Source organism: Triticum urartu, chromosome 3 (genome assembly GCF_003073215.2).
Source record: "Triticum urartu cultivar G1812 chromosome 3, Tu2.1, whole genome shotgun sequence".
NCBI lineage: Eukaryota > Viridiplantae > Streptophyta > Magnoliopsida > Poales > Poaceae > Triticum > Triticum urartu.
Genome location: NC_053024.1, coordinates 371,760,305 through 371,784,833, shown reverse-complemented (window position 1 = coordinate 371,784,833; position 24,529 = coordinate 371,760,305). Strand labels below are relative to the sequence as shown.

Genomic DNA, 24,529 nt, shown 5'->3' with positions numbered 1-24,529 from the left:
CATGTTGAGTCTCAGTGCTTCCAGAAGAAGAAACACATGTGTAAGGCGCGATCATCAGCTTCAGGGTCTTCTTCTACTTCGATATCTTCAACCACCGCTTTGACTGAGCAGGATATTCTGCGACTTAAGCGTCTATTTGCCGCTTCAGGTTCTCCTTCGACGGGTACTGCAGGTTCTGTGACTGATGCTTCCCGCACTGAGCAACCACCCTCTATACAGTCAGATACATCCTCGTGGGTTCTGGACTCCGGAGCTTCTTTTCATATGTCTTCTCATTCTTTTCTTTTTGAGGAAAGCCATCATGGTGATTTTTATTGATCTGGAATCACAGTTACATCATCAACTAGCACAGCACGAATAAAACCTGGAGGTTCCTGCCAAGAATGGTTCCCCTCACTAAATCTAGCCAGATTATGGGCTGCTCTATTAGCTTCCCTAGGGCAGTGTGAGAAAATTACACGTGTAAAATTTCGGCATAGAAAAGTACATTCTTCATAAATGGCTGCCGCCACACCTAGAGAATTGCCGCCATTTTGCATGACCTTCACTACTTCCATACAATCACTTTCGACTAGGAGTTTGTTGCATCCTACATTACCTGCAATGATCAAACCATCACGAAGTGCACACGCTTCAGCGGTCGCCGGTGTATCAATGAATGACATACATGAGCTACCCCCGGCAATTGGAGCTCCTGTATAATCATGAATAATTGCCCCTGTTGCCCTGTACCTGTTTCCTCATTAAAAGCAGCATCAACATTTAATTTCACAAATCCCTCTGATGGTTTAGTCCAGCCATGTCTGATCACTTTGGCAGTTCTGAGTTTCTTCACTCGAGCAAAGTTTAAAGCCAGCAGCGAGATGGCTTGAGCTGATCTGACCGGTGCTTGCAGCGCCTCACCTCTTGTGAACTTCCTCCGTTCCCACCATGTGTACCAGGAGGCTACAGCCACAATATCACACCTCCGGATACCTGCCATCATAGGCACATTGTTAGTGTCTAACAGTAGCCGTTCAAGGGGGCCAATCCCATCCACCTCCGCAAAACAAGCCTCCTCAACAATTCCATTCATACCCAGGTGAGACCAGATTTCTTTCGCTCTTTGGCATTTAAAAAACATATGGCCAATGCTTTCACAATCAATTGAGCAGATAGAGCATTCGCTCCAGCTTTGTATATGACGATTTGCAAGTACGCCATAGCATGGGATTGTGCCATACAAAGCACGCCAACAATGGATCTTAACCTTAGCCGGAGTTTTTAAATCCCATAAGGCCTTCCATACTGGATTACATGAGGAAGTATCATATGGTCTTGTGATCCGTAACTTCCGACCATGCTGATGATCCCATTCAAAATAATAAGCTGATTTAACTGTGAACAATCCATTCTTATTATGATTCCATGACACAAAATCTTCCATCATCCCTATAGCCAGGGGTATTTTGAGAATCCTTTCCGCATCTACCGCCCAAAACAGCTCTCTGATTAGTGTTTCATCCCAAACTCGAGCTTCGTGATCAATCAGTTCACCAACTTTTGTGAATACAATATTCCCTCTCCTAGTCAAAATCTTCCTGTTTGGACTGCTCGGAATCCAACAATCATCCCATATATCAATATTGTTTCCATCTCCAACTCGCCAAATATGTCCTCTTTTAAAAGTTTGTATACCTGCCCACAAGCTTTGCCAAGTATAGGAACTTCCCTTCTTCAATTCACAATTCAGAAGGTCCCCTGATGGGTAGTATTTTGCACGAAGCACTTGGGCACATAGGGAGTTTGGCTCACAAAGTAGTCTCCAACATTGTTTAGCTAGCATAGCCAAATTAAAACTCCCCAAATCCTTGAACCCCATACCTCCTTGTCTTTTTGGAACGCACATTTTCCACCATGCAAACCAGTGTATATGCTTTTGTTGGTCATCATCTCCCCACCAGAATTGAGATATTGCAGAGATTATCCCTTTGCATACCTGCTTGGAGAGCCTGAAAACTGACATAGCATAAGTTGGAATAGCCTTCTCATTCTTTAAATTTGTCCTATCTTAAATCGCTTGATTTTCCTGTTCATGTACTCGCTGCTGATGGTACTCCTCTTTCTGTTGCTAGTCGAGGCAATCTTACCACACCTTCTTACTCTGTTCCTGATGTTGCTCATGTTCCTCGACTTAACATTAATCTTTTTTCTGCCAGTTAACTTACTGATTCTGGTTGTCGCGTCATCCTTGACGTTGACTCTTGTTTTGTTCAGGATCGTCGAACGCACACTTTGGTTGGGGCTGGCCCTCGCCGCCGTGACTCTCAGGGTCTTTGGGAGCTAGACTGGCTTCATGTTCCTTCCGCTGCCACCACTATTGCCAGTCCATCCGCTTCTGTCACTTCAGCTACCGGCTCCTAGCAGTGGCATCATCGACTTGGTCATCTTTGTGGGTCTCGCTTGTCGTCATTAGTTTGTCGAGGTCTTCTGGGGTCTGTCTCAGGAGATGTCTCTTTAGAGTGTCAGGGTTGTAGACTAGGAAAACAGATTCAGTTACCTTACCCTACTAGTGAGTCGGTGTCTCAGCGTCCTTTTGATTTAGTCCATTCTGATGTATGGGGTCCGGCTCCCTTCGCTTCGAAAGGGGGCCATCGATACTATATTATTTTCATAGATGATTTCTCTCGTTACACTTGGCTTTATTTTATGACTTCTCGTAGTGAGGTTCTTTCCATCTATAAGCGTTTTGCTGCTATGGTTCACACTCAGTTCTCTTCGCCTATTCGTGTGTTCCGTGCTGAATTCGCTGGCGAGTATATTTCCAAGATGTTGCATGGTGTTCTTGCTGAGCAGGGCACTTTTTCTCAGTTCTCTTGTCCTGGTGCTCATGCCAGAATGGTGTGGCTGAGCGTAAGCATCGCCACCTTCTTGAGACGGCTCGTGCGTTGATGATCGCCGCTTCTCTTTCACCTCATTTTTGGGCCGAGGCTATATTCACCTCCACCTATCTCATCAACCTTCAGCCTTCCGCTGCTCTGCAGGGTGGTGTTCCTTTCGAGCGTTTTTTTGACCGTTATCCTGATTATTCGACGCTTCGCTTGTTTGGTTGTGTTTGCTATGTTCTTCTTGCCCCTCGCGAACGCACCAAACTGACCGCTCAGTCTGTTGAGTGTGTTTTCTTAGGCTATAGTGATGAGCATAAGGGCTATCGTTGTTGGGATCCTATCGGTCGTCGGATGCGTATTTCTCGGGATGTGACTTTTGATGAGTCTCGTCCCTTCTACCCGCGTCCGTCTTCCTCGACCTTTTCTGTGGAGGATATCTCTTTTCTCACTTTTCCCGACACACCTATCACTCCAGTTGAGCCCTTGTCTCTCCGTCCTGCTCACTCTACTTCTCCACCTCTTGCCGATTTGCCGCCACCATCTCCCACGATTTCCTCACCTCGCATGTCACCAGATTTTGCACCTTCATCCTCAGTGATTTCTTCGTCTCCACCTCTTGATTCTACCTCGGCTATTCCTCCTCTTTTCTTCCATCTTTTCCTTAGTATTACACTCGTCGTTCACGTAATGTGGATGCATCTGCTGACGTGTCGTCCTTCTCGTCTCAGCCTACCTATGGCTTGCGTCCTCGTCCGCTTCCGCCTGTTGATCGCCTTGGTTTTTCAACCGCGGGTGCTGCTGTTCTTGAGCCGACTTCTTATCGTGAGGCTGTTGTTCATCCTGAATGGCAGTTTACGATGGCAGAGGAGATTGCTGCTCTTGAACGCACTGGTACATGGGATCTTATTTCTCTTCCTCCAGGTGTCCGTCCCATCACTTGTAAGTGGGTCTACAAGGTTAAGACTTGCTCCGATGGTTTTCTTGAGCGTTACAAAGCTCGTCTTGTGGTTCGTGGTTTTCAGCAGGAGCATGGTCGTGATTATGATGAGACATTTGCTCCTGTGGCCTATATGTCCACTATCCGCACACTTCTTGCCGTGGCCTCTGCGCGCCACTGGTCTGTATCTCAGCTTGATGTTAAGAATGCCTTTCTTAACGGTGAGCTGCGTGAGGAGGTATACATGCAGCCACCACCTGGGTATTCTGTTCCTGATGGCATGGTATGTCGTCTTCGTCGCTCTCTCTATGGCCTTAAGCAAGCCTCCCGCGCCTGGTTTGAGCGTTTTGCCTCTGTGGTGACTGCCGCTGGTTTTTCAGCGAATGCTCATGATCCAGCATTGTTTGTCCACCTTTCTCCTCGTGGTCGGACTCATCTTCTTCTCTATGTTGATGACCTGATCATCACTGGCGACGACCCCGAGTATATTGCCTTTGTAAAGGCCCGTCTTAGTGAGCAATTTTTTATGTCCGATCTTGGACCTCTTCGCTACTTTCTTGGGATTGAAGTCTCTTCTACCTCTGATGGCTTTTTTATATCCCAGAAAAAGTATATACAGGATCTTCTTGCTCGTGCTGCTCTTACTGATGAGCGCATTGTTGAGATTCCCATGGAGCTCAATGTTCACCTCCGTGATACTGATGGTGACCCCTTGCTTGACCTGACGCGTTATCGTCATCTTGTTAGGAGTCTTGTCTACCTAGCTGTCACTCGTCCGGATATCTCTTATCCGGTTCATATTCTGAGTCAGTTTGTCTCCGCTCCCACTTCGGTTCACTATAGTCACCTCCTTCGTGTTCTCCGATATCTTTGGGGCACGATCTCTCACCGTCTATTCTTTCCTCGCTCCAATTCTTTACAACTTCAGGCCTATTTGGATGCTACGTGGGCTAGTGATCCCTCCGATCGCCGTTCACTTTCTGCTTATTGTGTTTTTCTTGTTGGTTCTCTCATTGCCTGAAAGACGAAGAAACAGACTGCAGTTTCCCGTTCGAGTGCAGAGGCTGAGTTACGAGCTATGGCTCTTTTGACGGCAGATGTGACTTGGTTACGGTGGTTACTTCAGGATTTTGGTGTTTCTGTTACTACACCTACTCCGCTCTTGTCTGACAGTACAGGTGCTATTAGCATTGCGCGCGATCCTGTGAAGCATGAGCTCACCAAGCATATTGGTGTTGATGCTCTCTATGTGCGTGCTGGTGTGCAGGATCAGGTTATTGCTTTTCAGTATGTGCCTTTCGAGTTACAGTTGGCGGATTTTCTGACGAAGGCCCAGACTAGAGTGTAGCATGGCTTCTATATCTCCAAACTCAGTGTTGTTAATCCACCATGAGTTTGAGGGGGGTGTTAGAGTTATATATATAGCCATGTAACCTTTCGTATTTACCCTATTGTATAAGGGGTTTCTTGCATATATTCCACACCTGTACATGTATATATACTGGCCTATGGCCACCTGGAAATACAAGTTGCTTTCCTAACAGCCGCAACACTAAATTGGCACCACCGCAACTACCACTCTCCCCCTCTTGACCTATCACAGTAGATTGGGTATGGTCAAGACTTTCAAATAATCCACTAAGATCAATTTTCTCACCATAAAATGGGTTGGTGATGAGGAACATGAAAATATAATCACATGTCAAATCTGTTTGGCTACTTCTAGATACTTCTATTGTGGTCTAGTATTTCTTTTCTTTTCTTTATCCTACCTGCTGTTTTCTAGAGTCTTCTAGTTGTGAGTAACTATGAGTAGAATGGTGAACCTTAAATAATTTTCTTGAGTATTCCAGCTATAAGTAGAAGTATGTGAAGGCTTCCCAAAGCCCTATAAATAAAGGTCCTCACCTCTACTTTGTACCCAGACTATGTACCCCTACTTATAATAGAACTTGTTGTTCTTATCTAAGATCTTGGAGTAGATCTTGTGCCCTAGGAGTTCTGGATTGAACTCTTGCTGCCCTATGAACCTATATTCGCCTCTAGAGTGATATCTAGCGCAGCACGTTGAAGCTGTTCCTTCAACACTTGTGTTGTACACATTGTAGCAGCAAGGTGGAGTTGCTCCTCCACAACCTTTGTGCTGCTTCAGGTGGTATCAGAGCCTCGTTGACCCATAATCGTTCTTGCTGTCCTCTTCGAGAGCAAGTTGGAGCAAGCAATGGAGCAATTGGAGAAGAGGCTGGATGCTGCTGAAACAAATCAAAGAGCTGCGTGAAGATCTTAATAGGAGATTTGACCAGCTGGTTGAGATGATAAGAAAGGGTGTCCCCCCTGCTACCAATGAAGGAGATTCATCTAAAGAAGAGGAAGATGTTCATCAAGGAAGGAGAGGTAATCTTGGAGCAAGACCGCCACAACATGTTGTTCAACGTGCTTCAAGAAGGCCAATTTATGTTGAAGCTTCTGAAGGTGAAGAATATGATGATGCCCTTGAAGAACCAAATCTCTACGCATATCGGAGAGCACCCAACCCTACATATGCAAGAGGTACATACAAGGTGAGAGCTGAGATCCCAAGTTTTAATGGAAATGTTGACATTGAAGGGTGCCTGGATTGGTTATATGAAGTGGAGACTTTCTTTGAGGCCATGGAGGTTCCGGAAGATCGTAGAGTTCCTTTGGTCGCATACAAGTTGAAAGGAGGAGCCGGTGCATGGTGGCATCGCGTTCAAGAGGAGCGCAGGCTGAGAGGAGAACCTCGTGTTAGAACTTGGCGATAAATGAAAGGCCTCTTGAAAGGGAGATTTTTGCCCGCTGATTATGACTCAGATCCTATTTATCCAATTTCAAAATTGTGCTCAAGAAAATAGGACTGTTTCAGACTACACGAAGGAGTTTCTAAGGCTACAAGTGAGGTGCAACCTTGCTGAAACTGAAGGGCAACAAGTTGCAAGGTACATCAATGGTCTCAATGATGCTATTCAAGATCGATTGATGATGCAACAATCTGGTCCGTTGATCAAGCACAAACTCTAGCCTTAAAGGCCGAGAGGTTTGTGAGGATGAGAAAGACAACTAAGGCTCCATATCCTCCATATCCTCATACCGAAGGCTCATCTAGGAGCCAACCTAATAGAGTGGAAGAAAAGGCCACTCCACCAAAGACAAAACAGCCAATCCCGAAACAAACTAGAAGCAAGGGTAAGGCAAATGAAGGCCCAAAGTGCTATAAATGTGGTAAAGAGGGACACGTATCCAGCGGTTGCCCACTAAGGAAATTTGTTAACACGACTATCCATGATGGTGAAAACGATGAGGAAGAATACGAATCTGAAGATGTAGACGGACAAGAGGTTTGTCAAGAAGAAGGCGAAGAGGTGGTATGTGTGATCCAGCATCTCCTATGTTCCACACCACAACTCGATGACACACAACGGAAGAAAATATTTGAGAGCAAATGCACGGTGAATGGCAAGGTATGCAAACTAGTGATTGATAGTTGCAGCTGCGAGAATCTTATCTCCCAGAAGTTGGTGGACCATTTAAAGCTTGAAATCCATGATCATCCGAATCCCTACACTATTGGATGGATCAAGAAAGGAGTGAATATGAGGATCACCAAACAATGCAACCTGCCACTTTCTTTGGGTAAGCATTATCGCTCAAATGTGTTGTGGGATGTGGTTGACATGGATGCCAGCCATGTTCTTCTTGGGAGGCCTTGGCAATTTGATGTGGATACTACACACAAGGGCAAGGAAAATTCTTACTCTTTCATTTGAAACAAAAGAAAGATCATTATCTTACCAAACAAAACCGAAGGTAATACCTCTAAGGAGGAGGGAAAAACTATGTTAACTATCTCCCATACCTCTCATGAGTTTATGGAAGACTTGAAGGAGGCAGATTTGTGTGCTGCACTTGTTGTAAAGGGAGAAGAGCACCTGCCTGTTGAAATTCCAGCAAAGGTACGTGGTTTATTGGCAGAATTTCAGAACATACTTGGGGAGCCACATGGCTTGCCACCGATGAGAGGAATTCAACATAGAATTGACTTAATTCCGGGAGCAAGTCTTCCTAATCTTCCACACTATCGAATGAGCCCAAAGGAGCATGATATATTGAAGGAGAAAGTGGAGGAATTGTTGCAAAAGGGGCACATTCGAGAAAGTATTAGCCCATGTGCTGTACCAGCCCTACTCATGCCAAAGAAAGATGGATCTTGGCGCATGTGTCCAGACAATAGAGCCGTTAACAAGATCACCATAAGGTATAGATTCCTTATTCTCCGTTTGGATGATATGTTGGATCAGCTTAGTGGAGCAAGAGTGTTCACAAAGCTAGATTTAAGAAGTGGATATCATCAAATCCGTATAAGACCCGGGGATGAATGGAAGACCGCCTTCAAGACAAAGGAAGGGTTGTTTGAATGGCTAGTCATGCCATTTGGACTCTCAAATGCACCAAGTACCTTTATGCACTTAATGAATCAAGTCCTTAGACCCTTTTTATTCCACTTTGTTGTGGTCTATTTCGATGACATCTTGATCTATAGCAAGGATGAGGATGAACACTTTGATCATATTCGAAAGGTGCTAGAAGTACTAAGGGAAAATGAGCTCTACGTCAACTTGAAGAAATGTGTTTTCCTACAAACACAACTTCTTTTCCTAGGATTTGTCATAACATGTGACGGCATTCGTGTTGATGATTCCAAGGTTGAAGCAATCCGAGAATGGCCAACTCCTAAGACCATTTCTGAGGTAAGAAGCTTTCATGGCCTTGCAACTTTCTATAGGCGATTTGTGAAGAATTTCAGCACTATCATGGCACCAATTACCGAGTGTTTGAAGAAAGGAAAGTTCCAATGGACAGAAGCAGCTGAAGCTAGTTCCAATGAGATTAAACAAAAGCTATCACAAGCTCCTGTCTTGGTACTACCTGATTTCAACAAGACTTTTGAGTTGGAGTGTGATGCAAGTGGAGTAGGCATTGGGGCTGTCCTATCTCAAGAAAGGAAGCCCATTGCTTTCTTTAGTGAGGAGTTAAGTGAAGCTAGACAGAAATGGAGTACCTATCAACAAGAATTATACGCCGTTTTCAGAGCGTTGAAAACTTGGGAAGTCTATTTGCTGCCCAAAGAGTTCATTGTTTATAGCGACCATCAATCCTTGAAGCATTTTAGAAATCAAAAGCATGTTGACCGCATGCTAGTAAGATGGGCAGCATATCTGGAGAGGTTTAACTATCTCATCGTGCATAAATCTGGAATAACTAACAGAGTGGCCGATGCTTTGAGTCGTCGTGCATGCCTCTTGAGCTGAACTTCCGGGCATGGATCAAATAAAGGAGTTGTATGAGGGTGACGAAGACTTTGGTCATGTTTGGGTAAAGCACGCAAGGGGCCAACCATTAGGTGATGACTATTTGATGCAAGATTGATCTCTTCAAAAATGATCGTTTGTGCATTCCAAGAAGTTCTCTACGTGACAAGCTGGTTAGAGAGCTCCATTCAAGTGATCTTAGTGGCCATGTTGGACGGGACAAGACTATCGCTAACCTGGAAGCTCGCTACTTTTGGCCACAACTAAAGAGAGATGCTGGAAAGTTCGTTCAACGGTGCCCCGTATGTCAGACCTGCACAGGCCAAGTCCAGAACACAGGGTTATACATGCCTTTGCCTGTTCTTGTTGCTCCATGGGAGGACATTTCTATGGACTTCGTCTTGGGCTTGCCAAGAACAAGGCGATGAAGTGATGCTGTACTTGTGGTCGTGGATAGATTCTCTAAGATGGCTCATTTCATCCCATGCCGCAAGACAACGGATGCTCATCATGTGGCGAACCTATTCTTTCGAGAAGTGGTCAGACTTCATGGAGTTCCAAGGTCCATTGTTTCAGACCGTGATAGCAAGTTTCTTGCTGCATTTTGGCTCACTTTGTGGATGCATTCAACACTGAATTGAAATTTTCTAGCACTGCTCATCCACAAACAGATGGACAAACGGAAGTGGTGAACAAGTTTTTGGGTAATCTGATCCGTTGCATTTGTGGAGAAAGGGACAATGGGATTTGGCTTTATCTCTTGCAGAATTCTCCTACAATAACTCCAAGCATAGATCCATAGGAAGGAGCCCTTTTTCCATTGTTTACACTAAAGTTCCATCACATGTGGTGGACCTGATGAAGCTACCATCAAGGGAAAACTCAAAATCAGCATTGTCCTTTGCTGATAATTACACCGAGTTATTTGAAGAGATTCGCGGTTCTTTGAAAGCACAAAATCAGAAATATAAACAACTTGCTAATTGCAAAAGGAGGCCAAAATCATTCCAAGCTGGTGATAAGGTGATGGTCTACCTCCGAAAGAGAGGCTGCCTTTAGGTGTTAAAGGGAAACTTAGGCAGCGAAGGTATAGACCCTTCTCTATCGTGAGGAAGATAAATGATAATGCTTATGTGATAGATCTTCCAAGCGATATGGGTATCTCCAACACTTTCAATGTTGCGGACTTGACTCTCTACCATCCAGAAGAAGCGCTCTATGAAGATAACTCGAGGGCGAGTTCCAAACAACCAGGGGAGAATGATGAGGAACATGAAAATATAATCATATGTCAAATCTGTTTGGCTACTTCTAGATACTTTGTTGTGGTCTAGTATTTCTTTTCTTTTCTTTATCCTACCTACTGTTTTCTAGAGTCTTCTAGTTGTGAGTAACTATGAGTAGAATGGTGAACCTTAAATAATGTTTCTAGAGTATTCAAGCTATAAGTAGAAGTATGTGAAGGCTTCCCAAAACCCTATAAATAGAGGTCCTCACCTCATACCCAGACTATGTACCCCTACCTATAATAGAACTTGTTGTTCTTATCTAAGATCTTGGAGTAGATCTTGTGCCCTAGGAGTTCTGGATTGAACTCTTGCTGCCCTATCAGCCTACATTCGACTCTAGAGCGATATCTAGCGCAGCACGTTGAAGTTGTTCCTTCAACACTTGTGCTGTACACATTGTAGCAGCAAGGTGGAGTTGCTCCTCCACAACCTTTGTGCTGCTTCAGTCGGGTTCTGTGAAGGTGACGTCCATGCTCAGAAAGGTCCTCCGTTCAAAAGGACTCCAACACTTGTAGCCTCACTGCCCATAAGAATACCCGATGAAGATTCACTTGACGGCCCGTGGATCTAATTTGCCCACAGATGGCCTGTGATCCCCGACAAAGCAGACACAACCGAACAGCTTGGTAGGAACCACAAAATCATTCTTTCCCAGAAGCAACTCAGAAGGTGACTTTATACCTAGTACTCTCGATGATGTGCGATTGATCAGGTATGTTGCAGCCATCACAACTTCACTCCACAAGAATATGTTGGTTTGTCAGGGATCCAATTACTAGACTTTTAGCACATTCATAGTAAGCATCAGTGATCGAGCAACCTCCAGAATGTATCAGTTCTTCCTTTCAGCCACTCCATTCTCCATTCTGAGAAGTGTCCAGACATGAGGTTTGACGCAAAACTCTTGCTCTGATAAGAAAGTCCCAAACGCTTTGTTCACATACTTAGTGCCATTATCAGTTCTTTATTGTACCTGAACATTGTAGTGATTTTTCACATAGGCATATAAATTCTTGAAGCATTGGAAAGTTTCATCTTTGTGATGCATCAAATAGACCCATGACAATAAAGGTCACAAAATACCTTGCACCACTAACTGACACCACATGGCTTGTCCATCCATTCGAGTGAACAAGCATGAATGGAGATATACTTCTAAGTCCCTTGCTCACATAAGATGTCCTCGTGTGTTCTGCAAACTCACACGCATCACATTTTAGCTTGTTCTTATCTACTACATTCATTACAGCAGGAAACAACTTGTACATTTAGCAAAGGATACATGCCCCATTCTGCAGTGATGTTTCATCATCGATGACTCTTTCTTCCACAATCGCCGCAAACACTGAGCTGCCCATCTGACCAAGCCCCTCACAGTCCATGTACCTCCATAGTCCCCTATGCCTTATTCCAGTCCCAATTCTCATTCCAGTCGGCTCTGTCCTGAATCAAGCACATTCCTCTGTCAGTGTTATCCTACAGTCCACATGGTTGATTAGAGCACTCAGAGACACCAGATTGACCTGGAAAGCTGGCACATGTAGGGCCGAAGATAGCTTAATAGTAGGGGTACATTGAACTGTCCCAATGCCCTTAATATGCCGCAATTTCCCGTCAGCAGTACATATACTGTTACATGGAGAGGGAATGTGCTGATCATATGACTCAAATTCCCTGAAGTCACCTGCAACATGTTGAGATGCACCAGACTCTAATACCCACTCCGGATCAGTTATGTGAGCAGCAATTGTGGCCTTTTCAGTGTTGGCCTCATTTGTATAGATAAAATGAGCCAAACTTGGAAGACTTGTATCCTCATGGCTATCATGCTGTTCGGTCTCACCCGTATTCTCTACTTCATGCATCTCTTCGCCGGGGGAAAGCAGCAAAGCACACGCCTGCCGCCACATACTTGCTGCACATGTCCACAGCAAACCAACACCATTCACCGTCGCCTTCTCTGCCTCACGCAGCTCACACCTGCCCAACACATGCGTCCTCTTCCGGTCATGGTCTTCTCCTTCATCTCCTACATGCCTTCCTCCTTCCTCTGTGTCGCACAAACACCCATCATCCGGCTGCAGTGAATCCATGACCCTGGTCTCTGCCAAGTCGTTGAACATATCCACAAGCACATCATCTACGATCTTCCCAGGCAGCCACACGCAGCAGTTAGCCTTCCTCCTTGAATAGCCACACGCAGCAGCAACACCTCCAGCAGAAGCAGCACAACACAGGCACCACCAGCTCCTACTTTACACTCCCAAGATAGCAGCAGCTCGTCGGCACCTCCAGCACCACCTCTTCTTCCACCTCCTTCCTCTCCAATCAGCAGAAGCAGCTCGCAGCAGCAGCAGCAGCTCCAGTCATACGCAATCTCTTCTTCTCCACTATTTTGTGCCCCCCTACTCTAAAATCAGCACGTACGCAGCAGCAAGTACCACACAGCAGTAGCACATGCCACACAGCAGCAGCATTCTCTCAATCTCTATCCCGGCGAACGCACACCACGTGCAGCCAAAGCCGCCGCGCCTCGCCTGCCGGAGATGCGCCCCGTATCCAGCTCGCATGCAGCCACGCCGCCCTGCCATACCCAGCCATCGCCGTCGCCGTCGCCTCCGCCTATGCCCCTCTCTCTGATACCATGTGGAGCAGAGGAGGGATGCCTAACCTGTTCGATATGTGTTGTTGTGGTGCTGTTGTCCAGACAGCGTCGTGCTCCTCCTCCTATAGGTCAGCACACACATGGGCCTGGGCCTTTATGGGCCAGCAGTACTTGGGCACATATACCACAGATCTGCATACCTCTCCATATCAGGTTTTATTGCAAGTTTATTAGGATAAACCACATATATGGTATAATTAGAATGAAGATAGGGTCTAACTTCTAAATATAATAGGGTTATGGCGATCGAGGATAAATTTCTGTCCTTGGATGTTTTGAGGCGGTGCTGTCTTGCCAGCTTGAATTCATTTGCCAAACTTTTAGAAGTTCTGTATTGACATTTTTCCTTTTCAGTGGTAAAACATTGACATATGTTCTCTAATGAGTGATATGAAAATGTAGCTTTCAATGATTCTGTCAGCACCGCACCTACGGCTGGAAGACAAGAGATTCATAGATAACAGTTCTTCCTATGAGCAATTATTACTGCAAAAGTACTAACTTTGTGCATTGTGGGGACCTACCTATGGCACATCCATTTTGTGAGTCATGGATAACAGTTGAAAGCTGCTACTTTTAGTTTGAAGATCTCGAGACAGTACAACACTTAGTAGCATATTTGCTGTTTTGTGTTTTGCTACATGATAAAAGAAATAAATGACGTATCATACTTATCTTTCCCTAATAATAAAGCATGGATTGACTCCGTGGGTTCACCGTCACAATACGCTTTCTTCCTGTGAATTTACGTTTTCAATTTGAATTTAAAACATATATGCGAGGTGGTACTAATTTGGGGAACCACGACAATTTCGTCCGTCACGCTGCTCCTGCTCGTACTCTTCATCCTTGATACAACTTTGCCAGGCTGAGCTAAATCACCTTACTGGGCCTTGACCCGAAATCGGCCCATGCAAAAAATATGACATGCAACCGAGATTATGCAGAAAATAAACGTCTTTACATGGAATCGAACTCACAATGTTGCACGTCGAGGCCCAAAGCTGCAACCAACACAGCTAAAGCATCAGGATACAAAACAAAACGTTTGTTTGTTTATAAATTAGTACCACCTTGCTGCTTTACAAGCCATTCTACCGATTTATATATGTTTCCGATTCAACATCAATAAGCAGCCTGGAGAATTAATTAGTAATAATGGGCCCTGTTTGTGAGGAAAACACCTTTGAGAATAAGGAAACAAAGGTGGCTGACATATATGGCTTAGATTTCATGAGATGTGTGGCGTGTGATCAGTGGGCATCAATAAGGAAAAAGAGTGGCGTGATTAGAGGGTATATATGTATATATATATATATGGAAAGAGAATTTCGAAAAAGAAAAAGGAGAGGATAATGACCATATAATACCAGCGTTGTGATCCTTGGGCATAAATAAGGAAGGTGAGCTCCCTAAAGCAAGGAAGAAGGAAGGAGATAATAATATGTTGCAAAGAAATTATAATACGAGGGCATGATCAGTATGCATAAATAAGGAAGAAGAGTTTAACAAGAAAGAAAGAAAGGTGTATGATATGACACAAAGCAATTACCCAGACATGGCATGCAATTAACACAAAGTTGATGAGATTTTAAAATTGCTTCAATTTACAAATAATGCCTTTAAAATTTGAAAATTAGGGGGTCCTTTAGGGTCAGAATTGTTGTACCAAAAGTATTGTATGTGTAGGGATTGTTTGTTCAAATGCGAAGGAATTATAATTCATTATTTCTAATGCTTAGTGAGATTTTCTTTCACGACAGATTACAAATAATGCCTTTAAGATTTAAAAATTAGGGGGCCTTTTAAGATCAGAATCGTCGTATAAAAATCATATCAAAAGCATTGTATATATAGCATGCTTCTTAATGTACAATTGGGAAAAGACTTACTCACCTGCGAGCGTTGTAACGCTCCGCAACGCATCTGGGGACGAAGCCACGTAAATCTCTCCTCACCCTAATTAATTTCTCTCCCCGGTGAATTCAAGGGTGGGCCCACACTAACTAATCACCCCCCTAATTCAACTGTGGGGCCCACACTAACTAATCTCACCCACCTGAATTCGCGTGAATTGGCCATGCCCGTACAATTGCTATGAAGTATTACTAGACCTTGGTGCACGCCTTCTTGCCGTTGCTGGGTGGCATCATTTAGATGTTCTTGGGACATGTTGCTGGATATTTCGGTGGATACGTCACTATATCTCCCGTTGCAACGCACAGGCATATGTGCTAGTAAGATATATAATTCAGCATTCAGTTTAGTTTTGGACAAAATAGTAAGAGTAATTGTTATTGATTACCAGGCAAGCGCATGAACTCCAGTACTGGGTACTATAGTTATTTTTTTTCGAGAAAACACAAAGGACCTTTGTGTTTCATTGCATGGAAAAAGTAGAGTTTGGATACAATCCTCCTAGGAGGTCAAGTACAAATGAGGATCAGTGAAACTAGTGACATCCCAGGTGGACGGCAGGACAGCGCGAAGGCCGCGGGCACCAGCTCGTGCCCACTGCTGGGCTTCATCCTTGATCCTGGAGACCAGCACGTGAACCAAGGGCTGGGCGCCGTCGAAGATGCAATTGCGTTGCTTCCAGATTATCCACGACGCCAGGAGGGCAATGGAGGCTAGGCCTTTGCGCATCGGTGTCAGCGTGTTTTGCCTGGCGTGCAGCCACCGGTCCATGAGCGAATGTTCGTGGCTTGGTCTTGCGGTGGTCATCCGTAGCCAGGAGAGGATTTCGTGCCAAGTCTGCCTGGAGGAGACCACGCCTAGCCAAGCGATCAGCCGTCCAACACCTATCCTGGTCTGCCAACCAATGGAAGAACTTCACCCGCGGTGGCGCCCAATTCTTCCAGACGAGCTTCCAAGAGAAGGAAATTGTGGATCCCTGGAAGGTGGTTAGGTAGCAGGAGCTAGTAGTGTAAGGGCGTGTTCGGGAGCCCTCCGGCTCCTCAACTCCACGACTCAAGTCTGGAGCTGAGCCGAACGCTCCAAATCATGGTTATGGAGGAGAGAAGCTGGCTATCACGGTAGTGTATTTTATGTGGAGTTGAGGAGCGAGCAATTCCCAGCTCCCAGGATCTGAAGAAGCGGGAGTTGATCAAAATTACATGATGCTGCCACCACGAAGTGAGTCTGAGCGTACCGGTTTGAGCTTCTAATCCCACGACCCCCACGACCGACCAATCCCACCGCGAAGAAAATGGAACCGACAACGAATTGGGCTATGAGCCTGCTACAAATTTTGAGTTGAATGGGCCAGATTGGGACAATTTCATGGGCTTCGGACTGACTCCTGGAACGAGCGAGAAGCCGTGTCCCTGAACATTTCGCCCGCTCCCGGCTCGCTCGGGAGAAGCTGGCGAGAGGATCCTGACGATGGAGTTGAGGAGTTGGTGGCCGTGGAGGGCTAACGAACATGCCCTAAGTACCGAAGGCCGTCCATCTCCAAACTAGCTGGTCAGGGGCGTTCGAGAGCGTGATGTGCTCGATCGCCAGCCAGACATGAAGGTATTGCCCAATCTCATGTATACTGGGTAGTATAGTAGAAACAAGACATTGGTGACCTTTGGTTTTTCTGTCTCTCTTTAATCATTTGGCCTTGATGAACTAACCATGCACTCAGAAAGTTAATTTAGTGATTGCTATCAATTGGAAGCTTGAGTCAATAGTTTTTTTTTCATGGTGCATGGGACCGGATTATTCTAGTCAAGCTGGTAGTTTGGGACTTAGTTCTCAATGTTATTAGCGCGTATGCCCTGCAAGTAGGCCATAATGAGAACACCAAGAGGGAGTTCTGGGAAGGTCTGGAGGACATGGTTAAGAGTGTACCTATTGGTGAGAAGCTCTTCATAGGAGGAGACCTCAATGGCCACATGGGTACATCTAATACAGGTTTTGAAGGGGTGCATGGGGGCTTTGGCTATGGCTATATGGCATCAGGAATCAAGGAGAAGATGTCTCGAGCTTCACTCTAGCCCAGGTCATGATCATAGCTAACACCCTCTTTAAAAAGGGAGAATCACATCTAGTGACTTTTAGTAGTGGTCAATACTCTAGCCAGATTGATTTCGTCCTCTCAAGAAGAGAAGACATCCGTGCTTGCCTAGATTGTTAGGTGATACCTGGAGAGAGTGTCGTCCCTCTCAATATAAGCTTGTGGTGGTTGACTTCCGCATTCGGATTCGTGTCCAGCGGTAGAAGCGCGCCAAAGTCGCTAGAACGAAGTGGTGGAAGCTCAAGAGGGAGGCAACTCATACTTCCTAGGAGAGGGTCATTAAGGAGGGCCCTTGGGACGAAGGAGGTGATGCAGACAATATGTGGATGAAGATGGCGACTTGCATTCATAAGGTAGCTTCAGAGGAGTTTGGGATGACCAGGGAAAGTAGAAGTGAAGCTAAAGATACCTGGTGGAACGATGATGCCCAGAAGGCTATTAAGGAGAAGAAAGATTGTTTCAGACACTTGCATTTGGGTAGGAGTGCAGACAACATAGAGAAGTACAAGGTGGCAAAGAAGGCCGCAAAGCGAGCTTTGAGTGAAGCAAGGGGTCGGGCGTGCGAGGACCTCTACTGGCGCTTAGACACCAAGGAAGGCGGAAGGAACATCTATGAGATGGCCAAGATCCAAGCGAGGAAGACAAGAGATGTCCGACCAAGTCAAATGCATCAAGGATGAAGCAAATTTGCTTCTGGGGAAGGACGAGGAGATTAAGCATAGATGACGGGGTACTTCGACAAGCTGTTCAATGGTGAGAATGAGAGCTCTACCATTGAACTGGACGACTCCTTTTGATGATACCAGCAGATGTTTTGTGCGGCGAATCTAGGAGTTCGAGGTCAGGGAGGCTTTAAAAAGGATGAATGGTGGCAAGGCCGCAAAGCGAGCTTTGAGTGAAGCAAGGGGTCGGGCGTATGAGGACCTCTACTGGCGCTTAGACATGAAGGAAGGCGAAAGGAGCATCTATAAGATGGCCAAGATCCAAGCGAGGAAGACAAGAGATGTTGACCAAGTCAAATGCATCAAGGACGAAGCAAAATTAGCTTCTGGGGAAGGACGAGGAGATTAAGCATAGATGATGGGAGTACTTCGGCAAGCTGTTCAATGGTGAGAATGAGAGCTCTACCATTGAACTGGACGACTTCTTTGATGATACCAGCAGACGTTTTGTGCGGCGAATCTAGGAGTCCGAGGTCAGTGAGGCTTTAAAAAGGATGAAAGGTGGCAAGGCGTTGAGCCCTGATTGTATCCCCATTGAGGTGTGGAGAGGCCTCGGAGACATAATGATAGTATGGCTAACTAAGCTTTTCAACCTCATTTTTCAGGCAAACAAGACGCCAGAAGAATGGAGGCGGAGTATATTAGTACTAATCTTCAAGAACAAGGGGGATGTTCAAAGTTGTACTAATCACTGTGGAATTAAGCTGATGAGCCATACAATGAAGCTATGGGAGAGAGTATTTGAGCACCGCTTAAGAAGAATGACAAGCGTGACCAAAAATCAGTTTGGTTTCATGTCTGGGAGGTCGACCATGGAGGCCATTTTCTTGGTACGACAACTTATGGAGAGATATAGGGAGCAAAAGAAGGGCCTGCATATGGTGTTCATTGACTTAGAGAAGGCCTACGATAAGATATCGCAGAATGTCATCTGGTGGGCCTTGGAGAAATACAAAGTCCCAACAAAGTACATTACCCTCATCAAGGACATGGGACATCTCCTTATACATCCATTGTGACCTCACCCATCACCAAAGCAAAAACGATAAGTGTTCAAGGCTGACCCTTGGTGCAGTCCTATTTTAAATGAGAAGTCATCAGTGTCGCCATCCCTTGTTCGAACACTTGTCACAACATTATCATACATGGTGTATGCTATTTGCGGATGATGTGATGCTAGTCGATGATAGTCAGGACGGGGGTTAATAGAAAGTTAGGAGACAAATCTTGGAATCAAAAGGTTTTATTACATGAGGTGTGATTTCAGTACTACTAGGCATGGGGAGGAGGTTAGCCTTGTTGGGCAGGTGGTACCTCGAATGACGCCTTTCGATATTTGGGGTCAATGTTGTAGAAGGATAGTGATATCAATGAAGATGTGAGAGCAAGCTGGATGGATGAAGTGGCGCCAAGCTTCTGGCAGTCTTTGTGACAAGAGAGTGCCACAACAGCTAAAAGGCAGGTTCTATAGGACGGCGATTCGACCCGCAATGTTATATGGCGTTGAGTGTTGGCCGACTAAAAGGCGACATGTTTAACAGTTGGGTGTAGCGGAGATGCGCATGTTGAGATGGATGTGTGGCCACACAAGAAAGGACCCGTCCGGAATGATGATATATGGGATAGAGTTGGGGCAGCACCAATTAAAGAGAAGCTGGTTCAACATCGTCTGAGATGGTTTGGGCATGTTTAGCGCAGGCCTCCAGAAGTGCATAGCGGACGGCTAAAGCGTGCTGATAATGTCAAGAGCGGTCGGGGCGGACCAAACTTGACATGGGAGGAGTCCGTAAACAGAGATCTGAAGGACTGAAATAACACCAAAGAACTAGCCATGGACAGGGGTGTGTGGAAGTTAGCTATCTACATGCCAGAACCATGAGTTGGTTTCTAGATCGTATGGGTTTCAGCTCTAGCCTACCCCAACTTGTCTGGGACTAAAGGCTTTGTTGTTGTTGTTGTCGTTGTTGTTGTTGTTGTTGTTGTTGTTGTTGCAGTTGTCATTTACCTTTGGTTACTTTGTGATAAGGACATGTTTCATTCTTTTTATATGTTAAACTATATGAAGGTTGTTTTTACTGGGTTTGCCTATGGTGGTCTGTCCGAATTATCTGAAGATGAATATACTTCATGCACAATGGGCTCGACAATAGCAGGAGAAATTGGTATTTTTGGCTACAGACCTTCTGTCTTGATGGACATGCTTGCTGGCAAGAGAGCTGAAGTTGGTACAAAAGTTGGGGCGTACATGAGATCATTTTCTGGCGATTGTTCACCTTCAGATCTTGAGACTGGTTTACAGGTTTGCCTATCTTCAAGCATTCTTAATTGAGCATAAAGTGTGTTCTAATTTACAGGAACATGCTGACGGCACTATACACATAGCAATCATATCACTTGTATCTGTGAAAAGTGGGTCTATGCTTATCCTTGACTGCCTTCTGAAATACAGCTTGTCTACCAACTATTTACAACAAAGGTGGAGCCAAGGGAGGAAGAAGTAAAAATAGTCATGCAAATGGCGGAGGAAGCTATCTATGCTCAGGAAAGAGATCCTTACACTGCATTTGCAAATCGTTCACGGGAAATAAATTATGGGAACTCCTACTTCTTTAAGGTACACCTGAATAAGCTGAACACTGATAAGTTCCCAATGCTTTCTTCCTATTATTTCTTTATTTAAATTTAAATTTACAAGCTCCATTATGCAGCCAATTAGAATAAGTGATTTGAAGAAAGTGAATCCAATCAGAGCATGTGAATATTTCAACAGTTGCTTCAAGGATCCATCAGCTTTTACCGTTGTAGTAGTTGGAAACATAGACCCAGACATCTCAATCCCACTGATATTGGAGTACCTGGTATGTTCTGTTCCTCTTCTGATTGTTACAAAGTAGATGCCAAACCCTTGTAATGCTGATGGACTCTTCTTTTTTTGTAGGGTGGGATACCGAAGGTACAGGATACAGTTCAGCCACTTAGTCGTGAGGATCTAAAGGGATTGCCCTTCAAGTTTCCGGAAACCATAATTAGGTTTGCTGCTGTTTTTTTTTCCTTGCACTAATTATATCAGTTGCACACGTGCAGGGTGTAGCAACCACACAGTTTCTTTTTTCCTTTTCCAGAAATTATCCTGCCAAACACTAGTAATCTTACCCTGAACTGTTTTTTTTTTGTTTTGCAGAGAAGTTGTCCGCAGCCCTATGGTTGAAGCTCAGTGCTTCGTCCAACTAGGGTTTCCAGTGGTTCTAAAGAGCACAATGATGGTATGCAGCCCTTGAAATAATATAATACTGTAATAGTTTGTTTCAAAACCTAACCTCGATCTTACACTATATTCTGCTCTATGCGAAGACGGAGGATATTCACTATGTTGGATTTCTAAGTAAACTTCTTGAAACAAAAATCATGCAAGTACTCCGCTTCAAATATGGACAGGTAAAATATCCTGGGCAAGCAAAGACCATCTGGATTGATTATTCCCTTCCAACATGGACTGCAGCATTTAGAGTTTAGTATGTATAATATATTTTTCATTTTGCAGGTCTACTCAGTTAATGTAGGTGTCTTCTTAGGTGGCAACAAACCTTCTAGAAGTGGAGATGTTCGTGGAGACATAAGTGTGAATTTCTCATGCGATCCAGACATGTCATCTAGGCTCGTATGATTTATTGACTTTCTGGTTAAAATTATGTAGTCTTGTTATAAGAGGCTTCAGTTCGGAGTTGACACTCAGAATTTTTTCAGGTTGATTTTGTTCTGGAAGAGATATCATATCTACAGACAGAAGGCCCTTCTGAAGAAGATGTATGGACCATCCTAGAAATTGAACAAAGAGCCCATGAAAACGGATTGCAGGTTTAGTTGAAGTTTTCTTTATGTACTTATAATCCTGATATGGTTTGGCATTTTAATATTTACGACCATCCTAGAAATTGAACAAAGAGTGCATGAAAACGGATTGCAGGTTTAGTGGGAGTTTTCTTTATGTAAATATTAATGCTGATATGGTTTGGCACTTTATATTTACAGTTTTTTTCTTGTGAAACTGCAGGAAAATTATTACTGGTTGGATCGAATTCTGCGGAGCTATCAATCAAGGATTTATTCAGGAGATGTTGGATCCACCTTCATGGTAGTGTGAAGCTTTCTATCTGTTATTGAGTTCATGTTTCTCCTGTTATTTGCTGGCTTACAAAACATATTATCAGCAGAGGGACGTGCCTTCATATTTTACAGATATTACCGATCATCACCAGAACATATATTTTTCAGCCTTACTTTCCTCTAGTTTAAATTGTATATTTGAAATGACGTGTTGTTGAGTGCTTACTTTCTGTTTTGCGCAGGTTCAAGATGAGGGACGTGTAAAAGTTAGAGAAGCTTTGACACCACAGGCCATGCAAATGGCCTTGCGAAGGGTGATATCTTTCCCATGTAAAAAACAGTACACGGTAGTAATCCTTATGCCCAAGTCATCTCGTTGGAATTCGTTGATATCGGTGGTTAGTTGGAGTTCTGGTGGATTTAGCAGAGATGCCAAGGTTAGATATTGTATTTACCATGGCATGCAATTCTCTCAGTTAAATTTTTCACCCAAAATGCGATCATTTTGATAATTCTCGCCCACTCTGCAGATTTTGGCTGGCATGGCTGGTGCACTGGTCTTAGCAGCCAGTTTGTGGAGATACTCACGGGGTGCATTGAGATCGTAGTGCACAGCACATTTAAGTTAAGAGCCAAATTGGTAGATGTTTGTTACCATCTCACCATCAGCCAGCAAATCTGGTTGTTGGTGCGGTGATTCTTCATCACGGAAGAAGGTATACAGAAATCGGTAGCTAACTGATTCGTTGCTGCGTGTGTGTAAGATTGTAACAACATTGGTTTACTGCCACATGCGTGCGTGTAACAGCCGCTGATTACTACTGGCACCTCCCAGTTGATTCAAATGGTAGAACGCTTATGCCAGATTCAGTTTTGTCGAGATCGATTGCATGTGCTTTGTGACCCAGGATGGCAAAATAATAGATGCACCGTTTCATATATGCTTTGCCATTTTTTTTTTACATCAGCACCATTTGCATCCTTTTCTTCTTCTCATGGCCATGGTTTTTGCCATCGTGCTTGCAAACATCTGGGCAAAAGTCTCATAACGCATTGCTGCATTGTCCCTTCGGCCTTTGCCTCATGCACACGATTTGCATCAGGAGTCGGCAGAAGAGAATCAAGAGATGAATCGGCACATAGGTGGCCGTCCGGCTGACACCACTAGCTGCACCGACCAAAGCGGTGATTTGGCATTTTGTAAAGTAAAAGAAAAAGAGGTAACGGCATCTGGGGTTCAGAAATTTGGCAAACGTGATCTGCAAACTAAAGATGTCACTCCGTTGTTGTTAACAAACTTGGTCGGGCGTGGCAAATAGAGCAGCCCATAATTTGGCTAGATCAGTGAGGGGAACCGTTCTTGGGAGCCAGATTTTACTCGTGCTGTTCTAGCTGATGATGTAACTGTGATTCTAGATCAATAAAAATTGCCATGATGGCTTTCTTCAAAAAAAAAAAACAAACTTGGTTGGCTGTGGCAAATAAGCCTTTGGCCAATCACACTGCTGTTTGGCTGCCATCGTGGGATCTTTCGGCCGAGCTGCCTCGGCAATTGTCGGCCCGTGCACCCCTATCCCAGGTCTTTGTGAAACATACACGCACAATAGTGAACACATATAGTACAGAGGCCCTCGTTTGCAGTGCTGTGTTGCCGCTCTCACTTGTAAGAAAGATGACGCGGAGTATCCTATGAACATATCATGTCAAGAGCTTGTTTGACAAGTGATTCGTGCGACATCTACTTCACATATATAAAAAGTATTCTATGAATCATCTCTTTTGCACGTGCTTACTTGATCCCTTTGAGGATGGTATACTACTTGACACTTCACTCGTGTGCATATTGGAACGCTATGGACATCGAGAAGGAGTGCGAGCGTAAGTGTACAACTACACCATCCGCGAGGAAAGCGTGGAAGCGAAAACGGAAGAAGACGGAGCTGCGGAGTCTACAGCGGCCGGACGACCGGAAGACACTAGACGTCTGACACTCTACAACGCCCGGATGACCGAGCGCTGATACGTCTCATTCGTATCTATAATTTTTTATTGTTCCATGCCAATATTCTACAACTTTTATATACTTTTTGCAACTTTTTATACTATTTTTGGGACTAACATATTGATCCAATGCCCAGTGTCAGTTCCTGTTTGTTGCATGTTTTTTGTTTCACAGAAAATCAATATCAAACGGAGTCCAAACGGGATAAAATCTGACGGAGATTTTTTTTGGAATATATATAATTTTTGGGAAGAAGAGTCAACGCGAGACGATGCCTGAGGGGGCCACGAGGCAGGGGGCGCCCCCCAGAGGGTCAGGCGCGCCCTGGTCCCTCGTGTCCACCCCGTAAGGCGGTTGGTGCCCTTCTTTCGCCACAAGAAAGCCAATATCCAGATAGAGATTTTGTTAAAATTTCAGCCCAATCGAAATTACGGATCTCTGGAAATTTGAGAAACGGTGAAAGGCCAGAATCTGGAACGCGAAAACAGAGAGAGACAGAGAGACAGATCCAATCTTGAAGGGGCTCTCGCCCCTCCGCCGTCATGGAGGCCATGGACCAGAGGGGAAACCCTTCTCCAATCTAGGGGGAAGGTCAAGGAAGAAGAAGAAGGAG

At 44.7% G+C, this 24,529-nt stretch overlaps 1 protein-coding gene across 2 annotated transcripts in view; it reads left to right on the top strand.

Annotated features, from left to right (window-relative positions):
- LOC125544016 (zinc protease PQQL-like) overlaps positions 1-22,853 on the top strand; it is a 30,088-nt gene extending 7,235 nt beyond the window's left edge. The window contains exons 11-21 of one of the 2 annotated variants that reach the window (XM_048707538.1): positions 19,876-20,109; positions 20,260-20,424; positions 20,519-20,668; positions 20,749-20,840; positions 20,992-21,073; positions 21,162-21,245; positions 21,352-21,468; positions 21,555-21,665; positions 21,862-21,942; positions 22,157-22,351; positions 22,445-22,853. In XM_048707538.1, the coding sequence (XP_048563495.1) occupies positions 19,876-20,109; positions 20,260-20,424; positions 20,519-20,668; positions 20,749-20,840; positions 20,992-21,073; positions 21,162-21,245; positions 21,352-21,468; positions 21,555-21,665; positions 21,862-21,942; positions 22,157-22,351; positions 22,445-22,522 (1,389 nt within the window). In that variant the 3' untranslated portion in view covers positions 22,523-22,853. Of the gene's footprint in view, positions 1-19,875; positions 20,110-20,259; positions 20,425-20,518; positions 20,669-20,748; positions 20,841-20,991; positions 21,074-21,161; positions 21,246-21,351; positions 21,469-21,554; positions 21,666-21,861; positions 21,943-22,156; positions 22,352-22,444 lie in introns of those variants that run through there. The other variant, XR_007299239.1, reaches the window with a different exon arrangement.
- Positions 22,854-24,529: the final 1,676 nt, after the last annotated feature.